The sequence below is a fragment of the Branchiostoma floridae genome, chromosome 2 (genome assembly GCF_000003815.2).
Source record: "Branchiostoma floridae strain S238N-H82 chromosome 2, Bfl_VNyyK, whole genome shotgun sequence".
Lineage (NCBI taxonomy): Eukaryota > Metazoa > Chordata > Leptocardii > Amphioxiformes > Branchiostomatidae > Branchiostoma > Branchiostoma floridae.
The window spans coordinates 29,880,128-29,903,391 of NC_049980.1; the positions used below are offsets into that span (position 1 = coordinate 29,880,128).

General features: G+C 39.8%; 2 protein-coding genes across 16 annotated transcripts in view; both read right to left on the reverse strand.

The window, feature by feature from the left end:
• Positions 1-23,264, reverse strand: part of LOC118409729 (3-oxoacyl-[acyl-carrier-protein] reductase FabG-like) — an 876,245-nt gene that overhangs the window by 249,270 nt on the left and 603,711 nt on the right. The window lies entirely within an intron of this gene.
• LOC118409687 (unconventional myosin-IXAa-like) overlaps positions 1-23,264 on the reverse strand; it is an 83,761-nt gene that overhangs the window by 13,287 nt on the left and 47,210 nt on the right. For 3 of the 15 annotated variants that reach the window (XM_035810894.1, XM_035810893.1, XM_035810902.1), the window contains 19 exons: positions 22,201-22,382; positions 20,866-20,970; positions 20,266-20,322; positions 19,656-19,751; positions 18,147-18,383; positions 17,138-17,209; positions 16,418-16,492; positions 14,976-15,125; positions 14,112-14,217; positions 11,907-12,258; positions 9,528-9,677; positions 8,710-8,939; positions 8,148-8,264; positions 7,436-7,621; positions 7,002-7,046; positions 6,559-6,664; positions 5,573-5,652; positions 4,671-4,863; positions 1,251-1,379 (listed from right to left, as the gene is read on the reverse strand). In XM_035810894.1, the coding sequence (XP_035666787.1) occupies positions 1,251-1,379; positions 4,671-4,863; positions 5,573-5,652; positions 6,559-6,664; positions 7,002-7,046; positions 7,436-7,621; positions 8,148-8,264; positions 8,710-8,939; positions 9,528-9,677; positions 11,907-12,258; positions 14,112-14,217; positions 14,976-15,125; positions 16,418-16,492; positions 17,138-17,209; positions 18,147-18,383; positions 19,656-19,751; positions 20,266-20,322; positions 20,866-20,970; positions 22,201-22,382 (2,668 nt within the window). The remainder of the gene's footprint in view (positions 1-1,250; positions 1,380-4,670; positions 4,864-5,572; positions 5,653-6,558; positions 6,665-7,001; positions 7,047-7,435; positions 7,622-8,147; positions 8,265-8,709; positions 8,940-9,527; positions 9,678-11,906; positions 12,259-14,111; positions 14,218-14,975; positions 15,126-16,417; positions 16,493-17,137; positions 17,210-18,146; positions 18,384-19,655; positions 19,752-20,265; positions 20,323-20,865; positions 20,971-22,200; positions 22,383-23,264) is intronic. The other 12 variants (XM_035810896.1, XM_035810901.1, XM_035810895.1 and 9 more) reach the window with 12 other exon arrangements.

The following is a 23,264-nucleotide window of genomic DNA, read 5'->3' on the forward strand; positions in this document are numbered from 1 at the left end:
GTAATGGTACGTCTGGTTGGCAAGACACACTTGAAACTTAACTGATGAAATAACAAGGTAGCACCTCTGTTGTTTAGTGAGCTTAGTTTATGTCAGTGTTTAAGATTAACAAAATGTAAGCTTCTTTAGTTGTAAAAAGGCTAGTTGACGAGAATTTTTAATTAAAAAAGTAATGCACTTTGACACTTTGTATTTATCACACAGCCTTTGCCAACATACACCAAAAATGTAACAAGCAGTGATTTCCGAGTAATATACCATGCTCTCCAAGCAGAGGTTGATGGGGAAGATTGTGACCTTCTTATCATATGATGGTTGGCTGACAGAATAAATGGGTACATGATAAAGTCAAAATTTTCCCCTCGAACATCTGCTTGAAGCATAATGCAAAGTACTGTACACTATTCTTAGTTACTATTTTGTTCTGCTTGAAACTACTTTGTGCTAAAAGAAATTCTCAAAATAGAAGGCCGATGCTGACTGTTGATAGTGAACACCATAGTACATATTGAATGTGAAAGCACAAGCATTTACTGAATTTCTACTGAAATTATACATCAGTGGTGACTGTACAAATGTACGAGGTGTCATACGGTGTTTTACAAATTGTAATGATAATCAGCACTTTAATAGGCCTCTACAAGAAAAGTAAGTGCACAATTATACGACAATTAGAGCAATAAATTTGTGTAAGACTGAGATTTTTATTTGTCTGAACTATTTTTTGCATGTATGTTTACACTGTCAGGTTACATAACAAAATCTAGATAAAGAAATCAAATTGATAGTAATTGTCAATTTGTGACTGTATAAAAAAACTTCACGTATTTCCAACAAAAGCCCGCAGTTCAAACACAAGCTAAATGTACTAGGGAGGGCCCTAATCTCTACCATTTATTACCATCCCAAAGACATAACACGACCATAACACATACAGCATGGCCAAAACAGAGGATATAAAAACTATAACTTCTGCTGCAGTATCATAGTAAGCCAGTGTGAGAACCAGAATTAACCTTGTCCTTCATGAAGATTATCCTTACACGTACTTCACTTGAAAGCTAAACATCATCACAATCCATCACCCATAGCTTCTTCAGTCATGCTGGCAAAAATAGGTTGGAAACACACATTCACAAACACACATCACACACATACAAATGCACATCAAAAACAAAACCTCCTATTTCCTTTATAAAGGTTATAAAATAAGCAATCTACCACCACATGTACAGTCACACAGGTCTCACCTGTACATCTGAGAAAGTCTTCATACAGGGCGTAGGTCAGCAGCGGCTCGGCCATCTCTCGGAAGAACAGCTTCAGCACGTTACAGACCACATGGATGGGGTAGGCCTCCATGTCAACTGCGTCTACGTCTGTAAGGAGAGAAAAGGTGGGCTTGAAAAAAAAGTTTGCCATATAGCATATAGATCACTTACTATTTTTTTCACATGTGCCAGGAACCTGATTATGGGCATACCCCACACGGTGGTCAAAAAGGCCCTCAAAAATCCTCACTCGCAAATCATGCATATGGATGAGGAAATCAATGTCAATCATCCATTTCACTACTGGCAACAATAGCTGATTGGTTTACGCCGTTGTAGGCGGGGATTACATTTGTTTTGGTCGCTCCAAGTTGAGCTATTTTTTTACGCGAACTTGCTCCTTTCATATGCGCGTTTTTTCTCCGCCCCCATTGTTCTCCACTTACCAAGTTAACAATACCTGAGCTTTTCTGTCGGCCATTCTCACGCTGGAGCTCGGCATTGAAACCACCGTTTTAATTCTTTCTGAACTATATATTTGTCTATATATTACCCAACATGCTAAAACTAAACCTTAGGTGAGCAAAGATCGAAGGAGTTACCGTCACTCCCGGGTCACCGCTTGGGACGGAGCAGTGGGCGTCGTTTACAGACACAACTCGGAAAATTATCCGTGCCTTTTTTTACACACACACACACAAAAAGTTGAGTGATAGAAATCCAGTAGTTTTTCGGCGAAGATGAGTATCTATATCTAGAACATGAAAGCTCAACATACTAGTATACTTAGACCCAAACGTAACGAACCCCTTGATATATTGTGTCTTTGACCAAAGTCCCGGCGTGTCTGTTCCTGTCATGTATACACAACAACTCAATTTAAATATAAGACAATAATTGCAACCTACGTTTTTTGATAAACGTGTTCTCTCAAATAACAAACTCCTTATATTCTCGTCTTTCTGTAAATGAACTAGGTCCATACCAGCGCTTGACGTGGCGAATGTATCGATATCCGTAATACGCTGGGCATTACATCACATGGTAAACTTCAAACTGGCGTCCTTTGCCCCGCAATTTTCTTTGTTTAAACTATACCTTATACTATAGAATGGATTTGAAGTAGTAATAAAACGCATGGTAACACGGACGAAAGCATAGCAACCGCAACACCATGAAAATTCACCCAACTTACCGTGAGCGTCATTGCCGGGCGCAGCTGCAAGATTCAGCGGGGGCGGCGTAGAGCCCGCCCGCCCGTAATATAAACACAACCCGGCCTTTCCTACGGAAGTCTAATATTCTCTCCCTCTCTCTCTCACTCCACACGCACACACAGACATACACACACACAATTGAACGACAGGACACCAGTTTAGTTTCTTGGTGAAGTGAAATTCATATTTTGAACATTTGCACGGAAGCTTAGTTACCGCACACGGAGAACGCAATGCACACTGACCTCACGACAAAGCGCGTCTTCAAATCAAGATTCACGAACCGGCGTGTCTAGTCCTGTCCTACAAAATAACTAAAAAATGAAGAAAAAAACTTCGTTCTCCATTTGTAGAAACAATTTTATATTCCCGTGAATTTTGTAACAGAATCTGCAGTTCGCAATTCACTAAGCTTTGTAAGATTACACACCCAAGCGTTTGATGTGCTATCGGCTTGCATACACTAGACGAAAAAACTCAACTTTTGGCGCCCTTGGTAGAAAAATGAAAACGGTTCATTACTACAAAGAAAAAGATTTAGACTTAACTATCAAAGAAGCACAGTAGTAGATCAAACTTTTGTGAAGTATGGGTCAGATATGTAGTGTTGTTACCTGACAGCGGAACCGGATGAAACCGGTTTTCTCTTTTGTTTACAAAAGTCGAAAAGACGCCATTTTACTATTTGGAACCTCGTTCAAAATTTCTAAAATAATCTTAACTATGGGAGAAAGTGCAGCTGCGAAAGTGCACTAAAGATCTTGTAGAATTAATGGTAGCTTCTTGCAGACACAACAAACTGTACAAATAATTTGCTACAGGCAATTCTCTCTCAAATTTCGCGCCCGGGACGACAACAATGGGGCCACGCCAGCTCATTTCCATATCACTGCCGTCCCAGGTAAGTTGTTGTAGTAAGAACGTACGGAGGCAAGAACAAACCGCTCTGATGTTCGCCGACAACCTAATTATAAGTCAAGAGCATAGCCATTCTTCCACGTGAAAATCTGAACAAAACGTACAATTCTTATTTTGAGCCATATCTCCCGGTAGTTAACACTTAAGCTGACCAAAAAAACTCCATCGTGAAGAAAAAACTATCGCTGCCATCTTGGAGAAAAATCAATCGATTCTCTTCCATCGCTGTGGAACTATGGGACAAAACGTAGTGAAAATGTGACAAAATTAGATAAAATGTCGTAGACACTTAAAACTGCATAAGGTGAAATATTCTTAGAGGTCCTAAAGTCTAAAGCATAGATCAAAGCTTTGCCTGGTGCGTAAAATAGAGCATTAAATTCAAAGTTCAAAGTTCAGTGACCCCAAACGACCTCCAATACGCACATGGAACAGCGGGCGATTTGAAGCGTTTTGCACATGGTCATCCCAAATAATTGAGATATTTTTAAGGCGAACTAATGTAATTTTCGTGTGCACATATTTTTTTCCTGATGTGATAATCATATCGTGCGTTATGTTGGATGAAATTTGTGTTGTTTTTTTCACACCGCCACGGCTCGCGCGGGCCGGCTTGTGGGCGGAGCACTTTGGCCTGGCAACGCGGATAATACCCTAGCAACGTGACCACCGTGCCAGGTGACCTACATTTGTATTATACCTTACAAGACTTAGTGATCTATAAGCATATCATAAACCAACAAGTGAGTACAGCCAACATGTCTTCTTTTACATATATGATACTTATATTCATTATTGTAAATTTCTTACTAATTCTGTCTATGGATTTTCCTGCCAGCCTGTGAAACCAACATTTGAAGAGGCTTGTTTGAACCTTTATCTACTCGTGAGAAGTCCGAATCAGCCTGCAGGCCTCTTTTTGTTGAGGTTATGAGGGAGGTATGACTCAGATAAAACATAACAGAGATGCAGATTCCATCGAGTCCTAATAAATCTATGAACATATATCATTATATATGCATGGTACCAAAACATAAATGTACACCAAAAGGGGGCTCAGGGTTCATGTCTAATCACTTTGGTCATTTCTTTACTCATTACAAGAGTCTCACTAAGTTTGTCTGTCCCCACCTTGTACACAATCTTTTGCCTCACATCTTGTCATTCCATAATATTAAAAAACAACAGATACACAAAAACAAACAAACCGAAAACAATCCCACACTTTTTGCGGAGGTAATGAACTTGCTTTATGTCATCGTACCTGCATTGCACGCGTCCCTCAGCTGTTTAATCTTTGCCGCAGCGCCCGATTTTCTGTAGATGCCCACGGTGTACAGCCCCTCCTTCTCCACAAAGCTGATGCACTTCTCTACCAGCACCGGAACCTTCCGCCCTTCTGGCAGGAGCGTGGAGATGTCTGCGCCAAAGTACTGGTCCTCATACGAGCCAGAATTCTACACACGGAAAAAAAGATGTAGTTTAGCAGAGTATCATTCTCTTCTTGTTCATGTTTGCTCCTGTGATTGCTTTCCAGCTCACAAGTCTGGCACCAGTTGATAGAGGATTTGACTATAAGCCTAAACTACAATCAAGTTAGAGCTATGATTGGCCTGCCATGTCAAACAGTTCTCTGAAACGGCATGGTGACATTGCACTATTTCCAAGAAATATCTAATGATTGATGACATACGGGCTAGACATTTAAATGAGGACAGGTGCCAGCCTTTTCATTGGGGAAGCGATCAGATGAGTGAGCCTGAGCCAGGATAGGATGCATACCAGACTAGCAGCTTCCAGTACAAATGCATGATGCAAAGATATATAATGCCCTACTAGCACTGAGGAAATGAATGTATGTGCTTGTAGAAGATCAGTATATCTAAGGACTGAAATGGATGTATAGATACAAATGTGTACACTGCATAAAAATAATAGCTGACTATAGATAGCTTCTTGAAAATCCAAAAAGGTTTATATAAAAACACTGTACAAAGTAATATCATGAAGGAAGGAATTCTAAGGTAAGAGAAGACAACATGATAAATGTTTTGAAAAATTCTAAAACAAGGTCAATATTCTCTTCTAGTGCTTTTTCATCTTTTACTTTAAGGGGTGCACAATTTAAAAGGAAAGTAAGGATAGATTTACTATTTTGATACTTACCCTATTCTTTCTATATAGGAATCCTTTGCAGAAATGTCCTGACTTCTGGTAGCACTTCTTGTGGCAAGCAAACTTGCATACTGTAAGGGGATGTCAAACATTACTACTATCTCAACATGTTATCCCTGTACACAATACTGTTTGTGTGTGTGTGAGTGTTACCTAATGGCTGTACCACAATACTGTTCCTCTCTGTGATACTTAGATGATTGACTAACAATACTGTCACTGTCAATGGTACTGAAATGGCTGTCCCATGATACTGTATCTGTCTGTGTTACTGAAATGGTTGTATATTGTATCACAATACTGTCACTGTCAATGGTACTTAAATGGCTGTCCCATGATACTGTTTCTGTCTGTGGGACTGAAATAATGTCACACAATACTGTCCCTATCAATTGTTCTGAAAAAATACTGTCACTGTCTATAGTACTAAAATGGATATGTCATAATACTGTCCCTGACTGTGGCACTGAATTACAATACTGTCCCTGTCTATGGTGCTGAAATGGATATCTCACAATACTGTCCCTGACCATGGCACTGAAATGGCTGTTCCTCAATGCTGTCCCTGTCTACGGTACTGAAATGACGTCACACAATACTGTCCCTGTTTGTGGATCTGAAATGTCACACAATACTTTCTCTCTCTGTGATACTGAAATAATGTCCAACAATAATGTCACTGTCTGTGACACTTAATGGCTGTAATACATAACTATCAATGTCTGTGGTACTAAAATGGCTGTTCCATGATACTGTCCCTGTCTGCGTTGCTGTAATGTCACACAATACTGTCCTTGTTTGCCGTACTGAAATGATGCCACACAGTACTATCCCTGTATGTGGCACTGAATGTTTCTACCGCTGTTCAATAACTTCACCACTAAAGCCACTTCCTTCATACATCACAAAACTTCATTCTATTATTGATTCCCACTTTGGTTACACATGAATATTCATGAGGATAGAATGGCACCTACATTGGCACAGCATGCCCTTTGACCCAGACTTGATGAGGTTGGAGCACTGCTCACAGAACGTGGCAATGTTGAACTGGACTGTCTCGTATCTGTGACCATTGAAAGACTGGAAAAGCAAACAAAGTTGTCAGTACATCTTTCCATCTCTTGCAGAGAAATGGGTCATTGCACAAACATAGCACTTGAACTAATTATTTGGGTTCATAACATCAAGAAGAACATTAGTGTGTGTCAACAACGTGAGTGTCAACATTAAGAAGAACACAATACATTTCAATGTACATGGGCAAAGAATACAGTTACTGACTGGCAACAGTTTCTTTCAAATTCTCCTTTATGACTTACTGTACATGATAACACAAACAGTAATATGTTGCTTTGATGAACAGCTTTATATGTATGACATACATAATTATATACATGACTTTTTTTTGCATACTTACAAATGAATCATCCTTTTTCCTCCTCTTGTACCGAACGGGGCTTGTCTGAAAATAATAGGACAGTTGTAAATATATTGTACGAGAACAAATCCTTGTGGAAAAGCCATAATACATATTGATCAGATTTGATTCTTTGAAGCTTGAAGACATGTTAGCCTGTAACTTTATCTTCATGAAATAATAGGCTTTGTTTTGTTTAACATGTCTTTTCTTTAATTTCCGCTCTGATATCAACCAAAGTTATCTCATATGCTGTCAGGCTTTCTTAATGCTGTCATGATTGTATCAATATCCAAAAGGTATAAAAGATATGCTTTTTTTTTTACAATTTTCTAGTTTTTCAAATCCAAAAGCACTCCCTCCAACCCTCCCTATCTCCCTCGCATCCTCCCTCACTCATTCACATTTGCTCACTGAAATAAGGAAATGTCTACCTTGTTGACTTGCTTCTCCCCTGGGTTGTAGTTCCTGACAAACTCGTCCAGGAAGCCCCTGAAGGCGTTGATCCCCAGGGTGACCGGGAATTTGGCACTGGTCTTCTCTTTACTCACAACGTTCTCCAGCACCTTCTCAAACTTGGAGATCAGGTCCTTGTACCGCAGGGTCACCTCTTCATTGGTCTGGAATAGAGCACATTACGTGAAGATGTGTGGAACTGGTGGCATACATGTACAACATGTACAGTTAGTGGAAATTGGATTGAGAGGTCACTGGTTCCTTTCCTGCCACTCCTGGCTAGATGTGGTGTCCTTTGGAAAGGCACTTTAGACAACTTTACTCACAACATCAAGATGTAATATGTATCTGTATCTGTATCTATATAGCCGGTATAACCGTCGTTCGGCGTAACGCACCAGCTTCACAGGCACTTGGCGCGGCAGCAGCTGGTTATATTACACCGAACGTCTCGAATATGGGTATACATGACTTCGTTTTGGGAGGTAAAAGGTGGCAGAAGAGAGATGGGCTCTGTCTTCCAAAACTATGCCCAAGACACAGTAGATCAACAACCCAATGCACCTTAAAATGGCCCCAAGACTATGAGACCTTTAACTTATCAACTAGATGTACGTCTCAATCCTTCTTCAGAATTTATCTCAATATAACTGATAAAAAGAATAACATATCACTAGACGAGTAACTCACCGATATTGCAGCAGAATACGTGGTGATTAGGTCACTGTGATACTCCCTCATGGCCTTCTTGAACACAACATCCACGATCGTATCCCTCCGCCCATCATCTTGATTCATGTCATTGATCTATAAGAACAACAGCAACACTTAGTGAGTTCATTCTTAGCTTATCTAACAATAAGTTGATTCCAGAAGTTTAATCATGGCCTTGGCCAACTGCAATCATTACTGGTACTTTGGTCATGTTAGATTAAACAATTCATAGATGAAAAAAAAAAACTTTCAGACTCTCAGTTTCTAAGGCAAAGTACATTTAGGAATATGAAAAAAAAACTTTGAAAGTTAAAGGAATAAATATATCATATGAATCGAAAATCACAAACTGTATCAATATCATTAAAATAAAATAGTTCAATATACATGTGTAACCTCTTATTAGAGACCTCAGTATCTAGTCTGTGTAACGCAAACTCCGCTATCCGGAGCTAGTAGGCTCCTCCCGCGCGGCAATGTAGGACGGGCCTAAGAAGCGCAATTAAATCAGGCTACTCAGTATCCACAGTTGACTAACCTTCTTCAAGAGGAATGCATCAATCTGCCTGAGGTCGTAAGCATTACTGATGACCACGTTGGTCGGCACGTTTTCTAGAGAAGCACCCTTAAGGTTCATCCCTGTGGCGGGGCTGGGGACCCTCTCCGTTTCAGCCACCGCTTTGGAGCGTTTCTTCTGTTTGCTGCTCCCGCTGGGATAGCACGTCAGAGCCTTCATACAGCAGCGGTCGTGGAACACTTGGTTACAGACTGGTCAGGGGAAAGGTCCACAATCAGACAACAAATCATACATTTTATGTATAAGCGTATGTAACAATGACAAGTTCTCACTATCAGCTAGCCACAATATACATGTACTCATGGCCAGACTATAACTATATATTAATCATATTTTGGCTTAAAAAATTCAAACCTGGGGCTCTTTTCACACTGGAAACTTGTGAAACTTATAGTAACGGGTGTATGTAGACATTTTAGGCTTTGGGAAAGCTATTGAAATAAGGAGGACAGTAACATACAATTAGTAACTAAAGATATCAAACAAAACTAAATGATGAATATATATCACATTGAACAAAAGCAAATGCAAATCAAACAAGCCTAATTATTGGTTTAGCTTTGTATCTTTAAACTAAGTATATGTATTTTCATTTGAACATTTATATCAAAACTTTCTAGCATGTCAGATTGACAACTGAAAGCTTCATAATTCCAAAAAGGTCCATAATTTATATACAATATGAGTATTGCAAAATGTTTTCTGGCAACTCAAGGCGTTCAATGGCAGAACTTGACGTAACTTTTGTTCTCTTTCTCATCATCTGGACATGCACCCACCGTTGCACTTTGACCCCTCCTTGACTACATTCTTGCCACATGCACCACATTCAACAGCCTTGCTCAGGCTCGTCGTTTTCAAGTCGTGGTGCGGCGGCGGCGCGTTATCGTCAGCGGTTGGACAGAAAGGCGGCAGCACTGCCACTCCAACTTAGGGCACAAACGACAACAACAAACATGCAAGACACGTGACGTGACAATCAACAAAGCTGTCAAAATTATATACATAATGTTTTGTTTTCTTTACAAACAAAATTAATGATAATAAAATATGGACACAAGACACATGCACGGGCAGAACTAATAATTAGATTGGAACAAAATATGAGAGGTGTAACTTACTTACCATGCAAAAGATACGTAGATACAGAACAAGAGAAATGGCTTTGCTTTAAAAGTAAATATGCCCAAACATGAAGCAAAAGGGAATGCGTCGATATGTACAGTGTAGAAGTATGCACTGGGCTTAATGCAATTAGCAATTATGCTAATCAGCACATAACAATTAGATGATATTTGATAGGCTTCTGGTTATGAGTTGCTGATGATATTAAGAGAATTAGAAGCAGCTGGGGTGGCAGGGGAAGGAGACAGAGCATGGGAACAGACTGACTGATGCTGCGTGCTACAACTGTCAGCTTCATGTACTCTGTCTCATGTCATGACTTTCCGAAGCCAGCCAGTAGTTTATTAGCCTGGGTATCCTACGGATAGTTGTTCGCTTCAACATTTATAATGCACTATATACAGTCGCTTCTTGGCTATTCAGTCTGGGAACCTAGACATTTCTAACGTCTGGAATTGTCCAAATTTTGGACGAGGGTGCTGATTGGTCCCTACACATCAGTGAATTAAATTACATTCGAACAGGCGTTTCAACACCCAAAATGCCCTCTCTGTCCACTTGGTGTTAGAACGCCTGTCTGACTGAGCACTCTAGAACCCATTCCATAATTCACTCATTAACTGACACCACCACCAAAAGGTTTGAACTTCAATGTGCAGTTCCACAATTGGGTAGCAGAAGAGAACATGGGAGCGAACTACTACCCAGATGGTACCCAGGCCAGCTGTCCATGCTATTGACTCACAGGTAAACCCTATCTTCACTGCGCACTGATTGGATCAGGGATAATCCGATTATCTACAATACCAAATGAGGGCCTGTTCGCACTTTGCAAATTTTCAAGTCTGTATAAGTTGCATTTTGACATTTTTTTTGGCTCTCAATGTACATATAGGTAAAGTTTGAGGGGAACAAGTTATTTTTTGCTTTGATCCACCATTGTGCATTCTGGCTATCTAACAAAACAAAAAAAACACTCATTCGGCCACAGACTTTACCTAAGCCAAAATAATGTTAAAATGCAACTCATGTGGACTTGAATGTACAAACAAGTGTGAACGGGCCTAAGAGTGGACAGTGTGCACCCTTTTCCATGTAAATGTATTCAAATCAGTTGAATTCCTCTGCAATCATGTACATACAGTGGCACATCATCTGCAGGATCTCTGATCAGGTCGATATCAAACCAAAGGAACTTTGACAAGGATAGCTCTTCTAGCAGCTACCCTGGTAATTAAATTCTTCACACACAGGGAACTGGCCTCATTACGCCACTCTGGCACACTGCCCAGTAACTAATAAAGAGTGATCCAATGACTGTGCAGTGCGGTATACAACACTAACTACAGTCTTAAGAAAAAGCTAGCTGCAATAGGCAGAAATTTGAGGGCCTTGCAGAGTAAAACTACAGCAGAGACGCAGAGAGAAAATGGAGCCAGGACAGATGAAGAAATTTTCCTCTCATTAAATGCTATAACTACGTAAACATCTATTTTTGAATTCAATAATAAGTAGGGTAATGATTTTTTAAATATTTGTTACAATAACACTTGTCTAGATCAGACTTGTTAAACCGTCTTGAAAATCCATACATACTTCTACATAGAACTTCTGTATCATAATAGAGCCTCTAGTCAACTAGTCTATAGCTAGTCTAGTTTATATTATGTTATATTCTTGTATTGATTATTGAGCAGCACTAAATTAAGAAATTGAAATAAGCAGAAAATCAACAAACGCAACTTTTCAACTTAGTATATGCTCCTCTATCCAATCAATTGAACCGACAGTGCGAATGATCCAAAACATACATAATTTTGATCAATTATCTTTGTAATTAAACTAAATGACAAATGCCGATACGGACGCCACCATAAATTGCTTTGTGGTCGAAACAAGGCACCATCTTTAGCAATTCTATGTTTTAAACAAGTCGCAAAATTTTCTCACTTTGCATAGTGATCACATATTCATTTGATATTCGAATGTGTCTTCCTATTAAATACATGTATGAAGAAAATACAAACACCTACTTGACTCTGGTGTCTTGAGGCTGTCCTCTTCGTCTGAGGTCAGGTTGGATGGTTTCCTCTTTCTTGGCGCCAGGAACTTCTTCCTCAGCTTCTTGGTGATGGTCTGTATCTCCGAGGAGATGGTGCTCGGGGAGGAGGTGGGCGTCTCCAGCAGGGGGGACTGCCCGCTGTCAATCTTGGCCTTCTTCTCGGACAGGACCCTCTCCAGGTTGGTGATGTTGTCCTCGGAGAGGTGGAGCTTGAGCGCGGCCTTGGTCTGGGTGGGGGAGGTCAGTCTGGGGGTGGAGGACGAGGGCGACCCCAGGAGTCCGGCTCCGGGCTCCTCTTCATCAGCTGTCTGCACAGCTAGGACCTGTGCAGGAAGATAGTTTTTTTAAAATTCACATATGTTTTCTGAGTATAAGGCAAAAAGCACAATAATTACCTCCATGAAAAAATGGAGGTATAGTTTTGAGTGTGTCTGTGTGTGTGTTTGTGTGTGTGTCTGTGTGTCCGCATATTTGTGGTCATCATAACTTGAGAACCTCTTGATGGACTACGATGACATTTGGTATGTAGGTAGGGGTTGGGAAGACGAAGGTCAAGGTCAATTTTGGGCCCGCTGGTGTGTGACCTTGGTACTGCAGCGCAACTTCCGGTTTTGCTATCTCGGTGTTCTGAACATGCTATGGTCAAGATTTTTAAGTATTAGATAGCTCTTGTGCTCAGGAAAAAATGACGTAACTTTGGGCCCCCTAGCGTCTAGTTTGGGGATAGCAGGGGCATTTTTGTCAAAAACTTCTGACGAGGATAACTCAAGAAGGGAACAACAGATTTTCATGATTTTTGGTATGTAGGTACCTTAGACAATGTTGTACAAGTTTAAATACTAATTATGCAAAATAGGAGTACATTTGCATAATCAATGAGGATATTATATCATGGCAGTTTTTTCAATGCATCTCTTGTCCTGGATGTGATATGGTCTTGACATTTGGCTGGTAGATAGCTTGCAGTGTCATGACAAAGTGGGGCAGGTTTCAGCCCCCTAACATTTAATTTCGGAACTGCAGGGGCATTTTTGTCAAGACATTCTAAAGAGGATAACTGCAGAATGGATTGATGGATTGGCAAAATATTAGGCATGCGGGTACCTTAGGCAAAGATGTTTATAATGATATACATGTTATGCAAATGAGGACTTAATTTGCATAATTAATGAGGAAATTGTATAATTCCATTGTTTTCAATAACTGGACTTCAATAAATGTAACACATGTTAATTATGATAGGTGGAATATAAGCAGATACCAAATATGGTAATGAGGAATTTATTTGCATAATTTATGTAAAAATTGCAAAACTGCTTTATGATTAATAATGGGAATTTTATAATTGTGACATGTGTACGTTAGTCAATGATGAACAATACCATGCATAAATTATGTTAATGTGTTAGTCAATTGCATGAAATTTACGAAAGCTCTAAATTTTCATGGAGGTATGAGGTCGCCGAACTCTAGTTAGCTTAGCCTTCTACTAAAAACAAGCATGAAGCACGAGTAAAAAACAATGTCAAAATACATGCATACATACAAAATGGATGACAGAAAGGTAAATTTAAGTTGGTGCAGTCTCAGTTAGGAGGATCTACCTGTGCAATGAATATACTGTAAGTATGGACACTATCAAAGATATAACAGTTTTGTAAATATGAAAGCAATGCTGACCCTTTTAACAGTACACTATTTTATTGTACTGTTGAAAGGAAGATAGGTTCAAGCCTGCTTTAAGACTGGAACAGGACTGATTCTGTGGTTCTGGACAGATGGTCTATTTCTGAGAAAATCTTTCTGGCAGTACATGTACACTGGTCAGATAACCTGACGATAGTATGCATGATGTAAGACGTGGCAATGAATATGGTCAGTAATTCTGGGAATTAAAGGAACTTTCTGAGAATTTTGGGAAAATTCTGCCAGAATTCTGGGAAATTTCACCTAATTTGTAAAAATTCTGTAAACAAGAATACTGGAGAATCGGCCATATCCATTGAGTTAACTATAAAGGATGAACAGTCACTGTTATAAATTCATTACAGTATTCTCTTTGAAAAAATCATATGCATCATATATCATAATCATATCTATATAATTTCATCATAGTTTCTTAGAACTTTTCATGATATGCAGGATCAAAACCCAGATATTAGGACTTGTGACGTACTGTTGTTGCTGGAAGAGAAGCACTTTTGCGGATGGCCCTGTTCATCACTGGGGGCTCCTCCGCAGGAGATATTCTCTCCTCAAACTGTTTGGCCACATCTTTCACACTAGGAAAAAAACAAGTTAATAACATTAGAAGCAGGTAACCAGTAAATAGATTTTATTTGATTTGATTTATTTGGCTGTATAGAGAAAAATACAGCCAAGGCTACTCAACTAGCCGGAGTAAATACATGTAGATGAAATAAGAAGTGAATTGTTGACGTGGACTTATTATGTACATGTATAATGCTGTTTTCTGAGCGTACACCAGTTTTCCGGTTGCTGTTGACAAATGTAGCAGGCCAGAATACACCCCAGTATTTCAGGCCAGGGGTATGTTATGGCCTGCCATCCATTTTTTTCTTCAAATAATTTATATTCAGGCAAAAGAAAAACAATAGTTATCGCTACAGCCATTTTCACAGATTCAAGAATCCTTTAATTTCATTGACAGGAGAAAATTGAGCTTGAAGACAAAACTTTGTATCTTGATTGGTTTAACTTTCTTGTATAAAACATACTTTGTCAACCATTTTCATTGGTCCAGGATTAAAGAAGATTGCACCAACAATACATAGTCACAGCATAAAACATGAAAAATAACTTTAGGGGTAACTCAAATATGCAGTTGAGCCAAACTTCATGTAGGTACAACTGTACAATGTATGTTGAACAAATTAATATGTGTTATTAGGATCAGATTCTAGAGAATGTTATTTTGGATGAGTTACAGGAAGACCCAACTAAAATGTATTAATACCATACACTATACATGTAGCATAATATTATGATTGTAAGTTCAGGGTTACAGATAACTACAGACCTGGAAGACAACCGTGGTCTGGGTTCTTGACTATCCTCTTTAGATGCCAGTGAAGATATCACATGTTTGGAACTTGGTTTGGGCAGGACTGGCGGAGGCTTCCTCCTGGGAGAGCCCGAGTTACTACTGCCAGAGGCCGAGGGCCTTCTTCTGTTGGGTGATGAAGTTATGTTAGTATACACGATTAATGGTAGTCTTAACCATGCTTTATGCCCCTGTCACACAGTGAACGAGTTTTGGCCGTATTTCTTGATGGCCAGAGGGTTCATTGACCTTGAAAAAGAAGGTCGCTCTATTTGAAAATCTAAGAGTAATTTTTTGTTCACCTAAATATCTACCAATTGCACGGAATGGGGCTCTGGGACCTGCAAACAACGTCTGATCTCTAAAAATCACCTGCAACGATCGAGACAACACCAGGCGCATTACTGCCGAAAATGTAATTTTGAGCTCGCAGACTTGTCCGCTGATAGCTTTTCCAGTAGTGTGACAGGGGCATTATTTAATTTACACAATCATGATTGTATGGTAATACAAGATTCACATACATGTACTAGAAGAACGAAGAGTTACTTGTGAGCCATTGCATGCATCTATCATTTTTTACAACTTTACAGCACATGTGACCATCATGCAACGAACCGAGCAGATTACAGAGACAACAACAACAACGAAGACTATGTTATCAGTCAGGTTTCAGTTTGTGTAAATTTTAAGTTTTTTAGTTTTTCATGCATTCTTAAGGCCATGCCCACATCTTAAATGTTAGTGAGCCTCGATTCCGTCTTATTCTAGCAAAAGGCTGCTTCTCTTATTGCACCCTAATGTTTGGTGCTTATGTCATTCATCATATTGGATATTCGAAATATTTATCAGATTCTGAAGCAATGTATTCTCCTACAGCAGAGACCTGGTTACCAAGCAATTACAGAAGACACATGCAGCTTGGACCCAATCAGAGTTCTTGCTTAGGTAAATATTCAAATGCAAAACAATTGTCTATTAACAACAACTGCCAGACTGTTCAGAATGGAAGTGATCAGAAGTGCCAACTGGAGCTACAAATGTACCGGTTGATCTTTCCAACAATTAACAGCAAACGTGTAGAATAATCGTTTGCACAGCCACAAAACCAAACTGTGCTATCCAGTGTATCCTGCTCCCTTAAAGTCATTTTGGGAGTCTAGAGTACTTATATCTGATATGCATTGTGTTCATATCAAGATATAGATCATTACAACACGTAAGGTAATACATAAGGTAAAAACTTGTATTCGTGGCCAATGAGTTTCAGTACCCTTTCCATACATGTATCAATGGAAATACAGGAAACATACATGAATAAGGATGACATACATAAAAAGATAATCATGGGTTTGCACATTAAATACATCATAATGCATGCTATTAGAAAGATAATTGTGTAGTAGCAGGATACTAACTCATTCTGCAGTGGCTTGTCTTCTTCAGCTTTCACTTCAGTATCGTCTGGCTCCGGGGACACAGGAGAAGCATCCCTAACAAAACAAACGCACATCAGACAAAACAGAACACATCAACGGCAATGATTTGGACCATAACAATGCCATGTATATGTAGTGCACTAAGCTTGTACAAAAACAGGCATCGCATAGCATTGCAAAACAAGGTTTAATACAATCACATGTAACTGTTCTCACGTTAACACCACAGAGAACGAAGGCAACCGAGTAGTGCAAGACTGAGTCAGGGAGCAACAACCAAACACAACACAAACCCGACAAAGAGCTTCGATATCTGACTGATTGATGCTGATTGTCAAGATTATTTTATAATTCGAAATTTCTGATGCTGCCTCTTTTGATTCTTTTGATAGCAAAAATGTCCGGAAGAAAAAAGTTAATGATCACTTAGGTCGATTCAGTTTTTAAAAAATTTGCCATCACAAAAATGAGACAAGACAAGCACCATAATTTGTTTTAATCAAAAAAGAGTTTACAGCATGTTAAACATTCCTGGCAAAGAATTTGTTAGACAGTAAGAAACTGAAATGAAATTACACTTTTGATTGGTTACTAGCTTCTATGAATCATGTTGACTAATGCCTAAGTCTGACTAAGAAACATATGAGTTACACAGTTATGGTTAATCTATCTAGTTTTCTTGGGGAAATGGGAACTCACTCGTCAATAAATGGTATGTTTTCTAGCTGCCCGTTGAAAGCAGAACCAGCACTTAAAGCATCTGCAGAACCCCTAGAAATACAACCAGGAGCATAAGGGTGGTCAGATATAAGAGTGAGGCACAAGGACACACGTAAATTGTGATGGGGACACACGAATGTGATAGAGATGCACGCATGTTTTAGAGACATACGTAGGTGAAAGGGATACACGAATCACAGTTTGTTTAAAAGGTTTGTGTCTGGATGTGGGTAGGGACGGACATTTTGTTAGCAAGGACAGACACATCGTTTTAACAAGTAAAAAAAAAACAAATTAGATAAGGATGGACATGTATGTTACATTTTGCATGTTATTTTAACATGTAGTAACAGATCAGAATCATTTGATCAGGTCAAGCTAGGGTGTACAAAACACATACAGCTTAATGTGTAAAACCAAAACTTAAAGAAATCACATTTATTTTCTCTGTTTTAGCTTTAGTATTTCCTTGATATTAAGATTTCCCCACATGTATTTCTAACATCTATCAAATGGGAAAGAAAAACACATTCCGTTTCTATTTAACAAACTTTGGATAAAAAAGTCACACTTGATACTTGTTCGGCAAGCTGATTGTTGGCTGGTTTTATTAAGTCAAACAGATTTATTTCTGTGTAATTGTTTCCAGTTTTTTTTCTGAAACAAGTTTGCAGCTCAAATGATATTGAAAGGCACAAAATTTTCCAAACCTCATGACTCATGAGAATATATTTGGGCTGTTATTGGGGTTGAAGATAACAGTTATGAGCATCAAATGCTAAGCACAGAGAAAAAGCACAGAACAGAGAGAACACAAACAAAAAGTTAACTTATACAAAACATTGTTAGAAGTCAGAGAAGCAGAGTTATGAAGCGACAGAGCACACAACAGGGTGAAAAAATCTCTCCTGTTGGTAATCTGAAAATTGAAGTCTAAGTTGAGATAGAATTCAGATGAAAGGATACATTTACACATTAAGTCTTGTACCTTTTTGAGTACTGTCTCCTACTGTCTTGCTGTTTGTATGGTTTTGGTGTGCGTATGTAACTGTGCAAGGCAGGATCACCATAGGAACGGTATCCAAGGTTACGGGGTCTCGGGTCGTGGTGTCTGAGACCCCGAGGTTTTGGATTGTGGTACCCAAGACTATGGTGGTGTCTTGCACCGTGGTATCCTTGAGTGTTGTGGTACTCTGGACTGTGGTAACTGACAGAGGTGCCAGTTCTGAAAGTGAGCGAGACATGTGCATGTACAGAAAGGTGAGAAAGACAGGCAAGCAGTGACAGAGATTGTAAAGTAGTGAGACAGACATCAGTAAGTAAACACATAACACCACAGGAAAGCCAAAGCAACATGTTCATCTATCTAGTACTTTTTTTTAACAGTAAACTGGTCAGTGCAGGTCATGTAGTCTGGCGTCCATAAATAACTATCTTCAGTCCACTCCTCTGATCCCCTCACCACAGAAAAGTCTATCACCTGTTTGCCCCTTAGATCAATAATCATTTTGGGTGTCAAATGGGTGACTGGTCATCACAAACAAAAAAATACAGACACTGAGTGCAGTATTTACAGGTTCATTGCACAAGGGAAATTCCCCTAGCTTTTTTCGACAAGCACAATGGACAGTTAACACGTCTGGACTGTGATCCTTTCCAGTAGCATACGTGTTAAGTAAGCAACAACAGTAAAAATGGGATTTGAATTCATGACTTCTTGGTCGAGAAGCAGGACCTCTAACCAGTGGACTACGTATGCTACAGGAGCCAGACTAATATGTAGTGAAGCAATTAGAGGAGCATACCATAGGACGGATACCTGGCCAACCTTTCATGTACATAATACATATCATGATAAAAATAGCAAAACGTTAACGTATGATCTAATACAGTACATAAGTCTAAGAGTGTTGTTCTACTGCATATGACTAACGTGCAACATGCACAGGCATGTGAGGATGCACAGGCAGAAACATCTCAGGTAATATCCAGGCAGATTTACCGGTGGCATAAGATGTCAGTACAGCGTACAGAGTAGAGCCGGCCAAAGGGAGTCCACCTGCCTTAAGCCTGCTGGCTCAATTTGGCCGGCTCTACTCCTTGGCCAGCTTTGATACTATCTTATGCCACCAGTAAATCAGCCTGGGGATTAATCTCAAGTCCTCAGTCTACATGTAGCACTAGATACCATGTAGCACTACATTGTACATGTATATGTTTCTGGGCCGTTCCAAGAAAAACTATCCATAGGAGGTGGGAGGCAGCCTCATGTATAATCACATTATTCATAAAAGCGTCTCCTGGTTTTCCGTTTTCCCAGAACAACCCGAAGGCATGCTTTCGCAGAAGGTGTTGAAAATGAAAACAAGCAGATTGCTGAATAGTAGAAGACTCTGTGACTTATACAAGTTAAAAGTTAAAGCCAGTAAAAAAAAGAAATTAAATTTTAAGGAAGAGAGAAATGCAGGAAAGTATTTCCGTAATACCATGCACTTACTGCACTCCAACATAGCAAGACTGGGCTGCTCTTCTGGTGAATAAGCTGGCATCAGTCCGGACAGACAACAAGGGGTTCAAAGAGAAGGGCGGAGGGCTGTGATATGAAATGGGGGGTGATTGCATGAGGAAGGGGGAGGGGGGTGGAACATGGATGGGTGTATGGGTAGAAGAAGATGTACAGTATGTAGAGCGGGGCAAGAGGACGCAAAACATTAAAAAAAGCAGCGTTTAGACTCTGGGAGAAGAGCAAAGATAGTGTGGCAAAATGCTATGGAACGCAAAGTTGTTAACCAATCAAAAACGAGGGTCAGAAATGGTAGGACGTGTGTACATGTGTATAGACAACAGCCGCATAATGGAGACATTACCGTTAGAGTATTACTCTGTGGTTTGCATGCATAGGTTTGTTTCTTTTATATGTTCAGAGTGAAGACGACAGCAAAGGGGCTAGGGACGAGGGAAGGGGGGAAACAGAACAAAATGGGACTAACATTAGTCCAAAAGAAAAGAACTCGGTGATATCAAAGGATGCAAGGGGAAGGGGGGAAAACAAAAGGTGAAGAAAAATTGACAAACATTTGCGAGATTGATGCAGGCAAGTCACCTACCTGGGGGGTCTGTGGACTTCTGGGGAGACTCGATACTTGGGACTTTCAAGTTTTCTCCTGAGAGGGGCAGGCAGAAGCAGAGGAAAGACAAACCTTACCTCCCACTCTAGCACTTAGTAACCATATACTGTGTATCACTGCAGAGTGATATGAACTTAACAACATCCAAGAGATAAGTACATGACATTGTGCTTCATTCCAAAATGGCAGTCGGCAATATCATGTTTAAATACATGTTTATCAAGGCCATGGCACAGCCCAGAGCGACATGTGACACTGAATTGTGGGTAGGGGGTGAAGGGTTGAAAACTATGGATTCAAATGCCATCCCCTGCATGTCAACTTTCTCCTAATATGGGTGGAGCATTTTGACTTTTGTGTGAAATTTTCAGTGTCATTTTGATAAGCCTACTTTGTGATCAAATAGTCTTATACAGTAAAACAACAATGTATGGTATACTAAATGACATTTTCAAACAGAGCTAAAAATGCACTAAGTTACAACTTTGCCATTTTAACTATGAGTAGAATGAGTCTTTGTGCTATACAATATCAGGCCTGCTCATGTCTTGGGCCTTTCGTATATGTAATGGTACTCACTGCAGCTGTGGTGAGATGGAACCATTGATGTGCGGGGGTGTCTGTATCTCTGCTGCAGCTTCTGCTTTCTGTCGGGCCTTCTCTTCTTCTATCGCTTCTTGTGCCCTGAAATTCAGCAAATATCTGTATCCTTGTCGGTATAGCTTCCTTTTGACATACAAGTGGCACACCAGCTTCAATCACAGGCACGCAGCATGACAGCAGCTTGTTATATATCTCTGGACCACCTGTCACATCTAACCTTTGCACATCTATCTGCAAGTGTAGTTTAAGGCTATAAGATGAGGATAACCCAACAGCACTTGTGGCAATGAGATCCACTCTATAATGTTTTAGAGACAAACACATTTTTGAACACCTCAGGTTGATAATTATAGTACTGGAAGGCATGACTAATTCTTGTTCTTTTCTGAGCTAATATTGAACCCTTACATGTAGCAGTTGATGTCTATATGTATATAATATTATGTCTACTAGTTTATTAGTACATGGGTAAAGCTATAACTATAAATTATAAGCCATAACTGTATGACAGGATTGTTTTTCAACTTTCTTCTGAAGAAACTTAAGATCATTAACATTTTCATAACCTGCTTTACATAAAAATATTGTCCAGTTACGTTTGACAAAACGGTACGCCATACAAAATCTTACAAGTGCGTGGGTCTGATTTCTCCACACTCACATCGTACCATATTAGGATGAAGACCAATAAGTGCCAAAATAGTCTGGCTGAAAAACAAGTTTGTGTAAAGTGCCAAGTGCCCACTTCTGTCTAATTTTCCAGGAAAAGTGTGACTAATTTTACCTAGAGCTGCTGCCCTTCCCACAAACATTATGTTCGCAAAAACGCCCACTCATACAAACACAAATGTTCTTGTAAAACATGGCTTAAAAGGGTTTATACATGTAGCATTCTGTTGTTTTTGCAGGAGACTTCCACTATAATTGATAACATGCTCAAAAAACACATTGTACATGCATATGGTATTAAGCAAACCTGTACATGGAATGAAAAATGGTTAGAGTAGGTCTGCATACCTTAACTGAACATCAGGGTACAAACTGTATGTACAAGTACCAGCATTGAAGTTTTCATGTAGGTAACTGTAACGTTCCCTGTACCTGAAAAATTCAACCTGTGGTCTATTTGGACATTCGGTCTCTCAACAAGCAAAGAATCTACAGCTTGACTTGCAAGAGAAATCTAAATCAAAGACACTGCAAATTTTGATGGTTGTCATTTGCAAGTAAATAAATGCTGATTTCTTGGCTTATCAATATCGTATCTGTATGCAGCCCTAGGTTGGAATACACAAAGTTTGTCTCCCAAACCTTCTCTTGGCCTCTTCCATCTCCCTTGTGGCCTGCTCCTGCGCTCGTCTCTCCCTCCGTATCTCCCCACATTTCCGCCGTGCCCTATGACCTCTCCACTGGCTCTGGATGGAGATGGCCGCTCTCTTCTCCTGCTGCTGAGCTAGCAGCCTTCTCAGGGCAAGGCACGCTCTGATGTTCCTCTGCAAGGGACAAGTTAGGCTGTTAGGGTGGCATCATGTGGTGCAATTGGTAAGGTGACCAAAGAGATAACAGGTTCAGAACTGCTGACTTGTCCCAATGTTGTGCCCTTGGGAAAGGCACTTGACACGACTTTGTCTTTACTCGGTTCACTTAGGTGAAAGTAAGTACCTAGCTTCGGTTAGGGCCATTCCTTGGATAGGAGATTAAATGGAGGTCCTGTGTTTGAGGAGAGCTACACCTCCAGCATGAAATACAACCTGCACATAGAATTGTTTTTGTACAAATATTTGTTGTTTACCTGTACTTAACCTTTTTGCTCACCTTACATGGACTCTATACTAAAGTGTTTGCAATCCTTTGGACAAGACATTAAGCTGTCCACTGTTCATTGTACTTCTTGACAAGAACCTTGTACATTATATACTGCACATACATGTACAATATAAACTGTCTTGTTGTCCTGCTACAACCAGTGTAAGATTAGCTCTTTGGCGAGATCAACTGGTTTGATTTCCTCTTTCACATTGGAATGATGACAACTGATGACAAGTTAAAGCAAACTTTTCTCTACCGTGCCATCAGTCTATGGAATGCCTTACCACCAAATATCAAGTTACTTAGTAACTACTACTACAGTCAAACCTGCCCAAGACGACCACCCGGGGGACCGGGAAAAAGCGGTCGATTTGGACAGGTGGTCTCTGAGAAGAGTACCGACTCAAACATGCCCGATGCAAAGTATAAATGGTTTCCGTTGTGTTTAATGGCAAATAGCAAGCACACTGCATGCACGCAAAGAAGCGAGGTCTTTAATGTCAAATACAACACGCACACTGTAAACTGTACATTTAACCCCAAAATCTGACGCAAACTGGCCAATT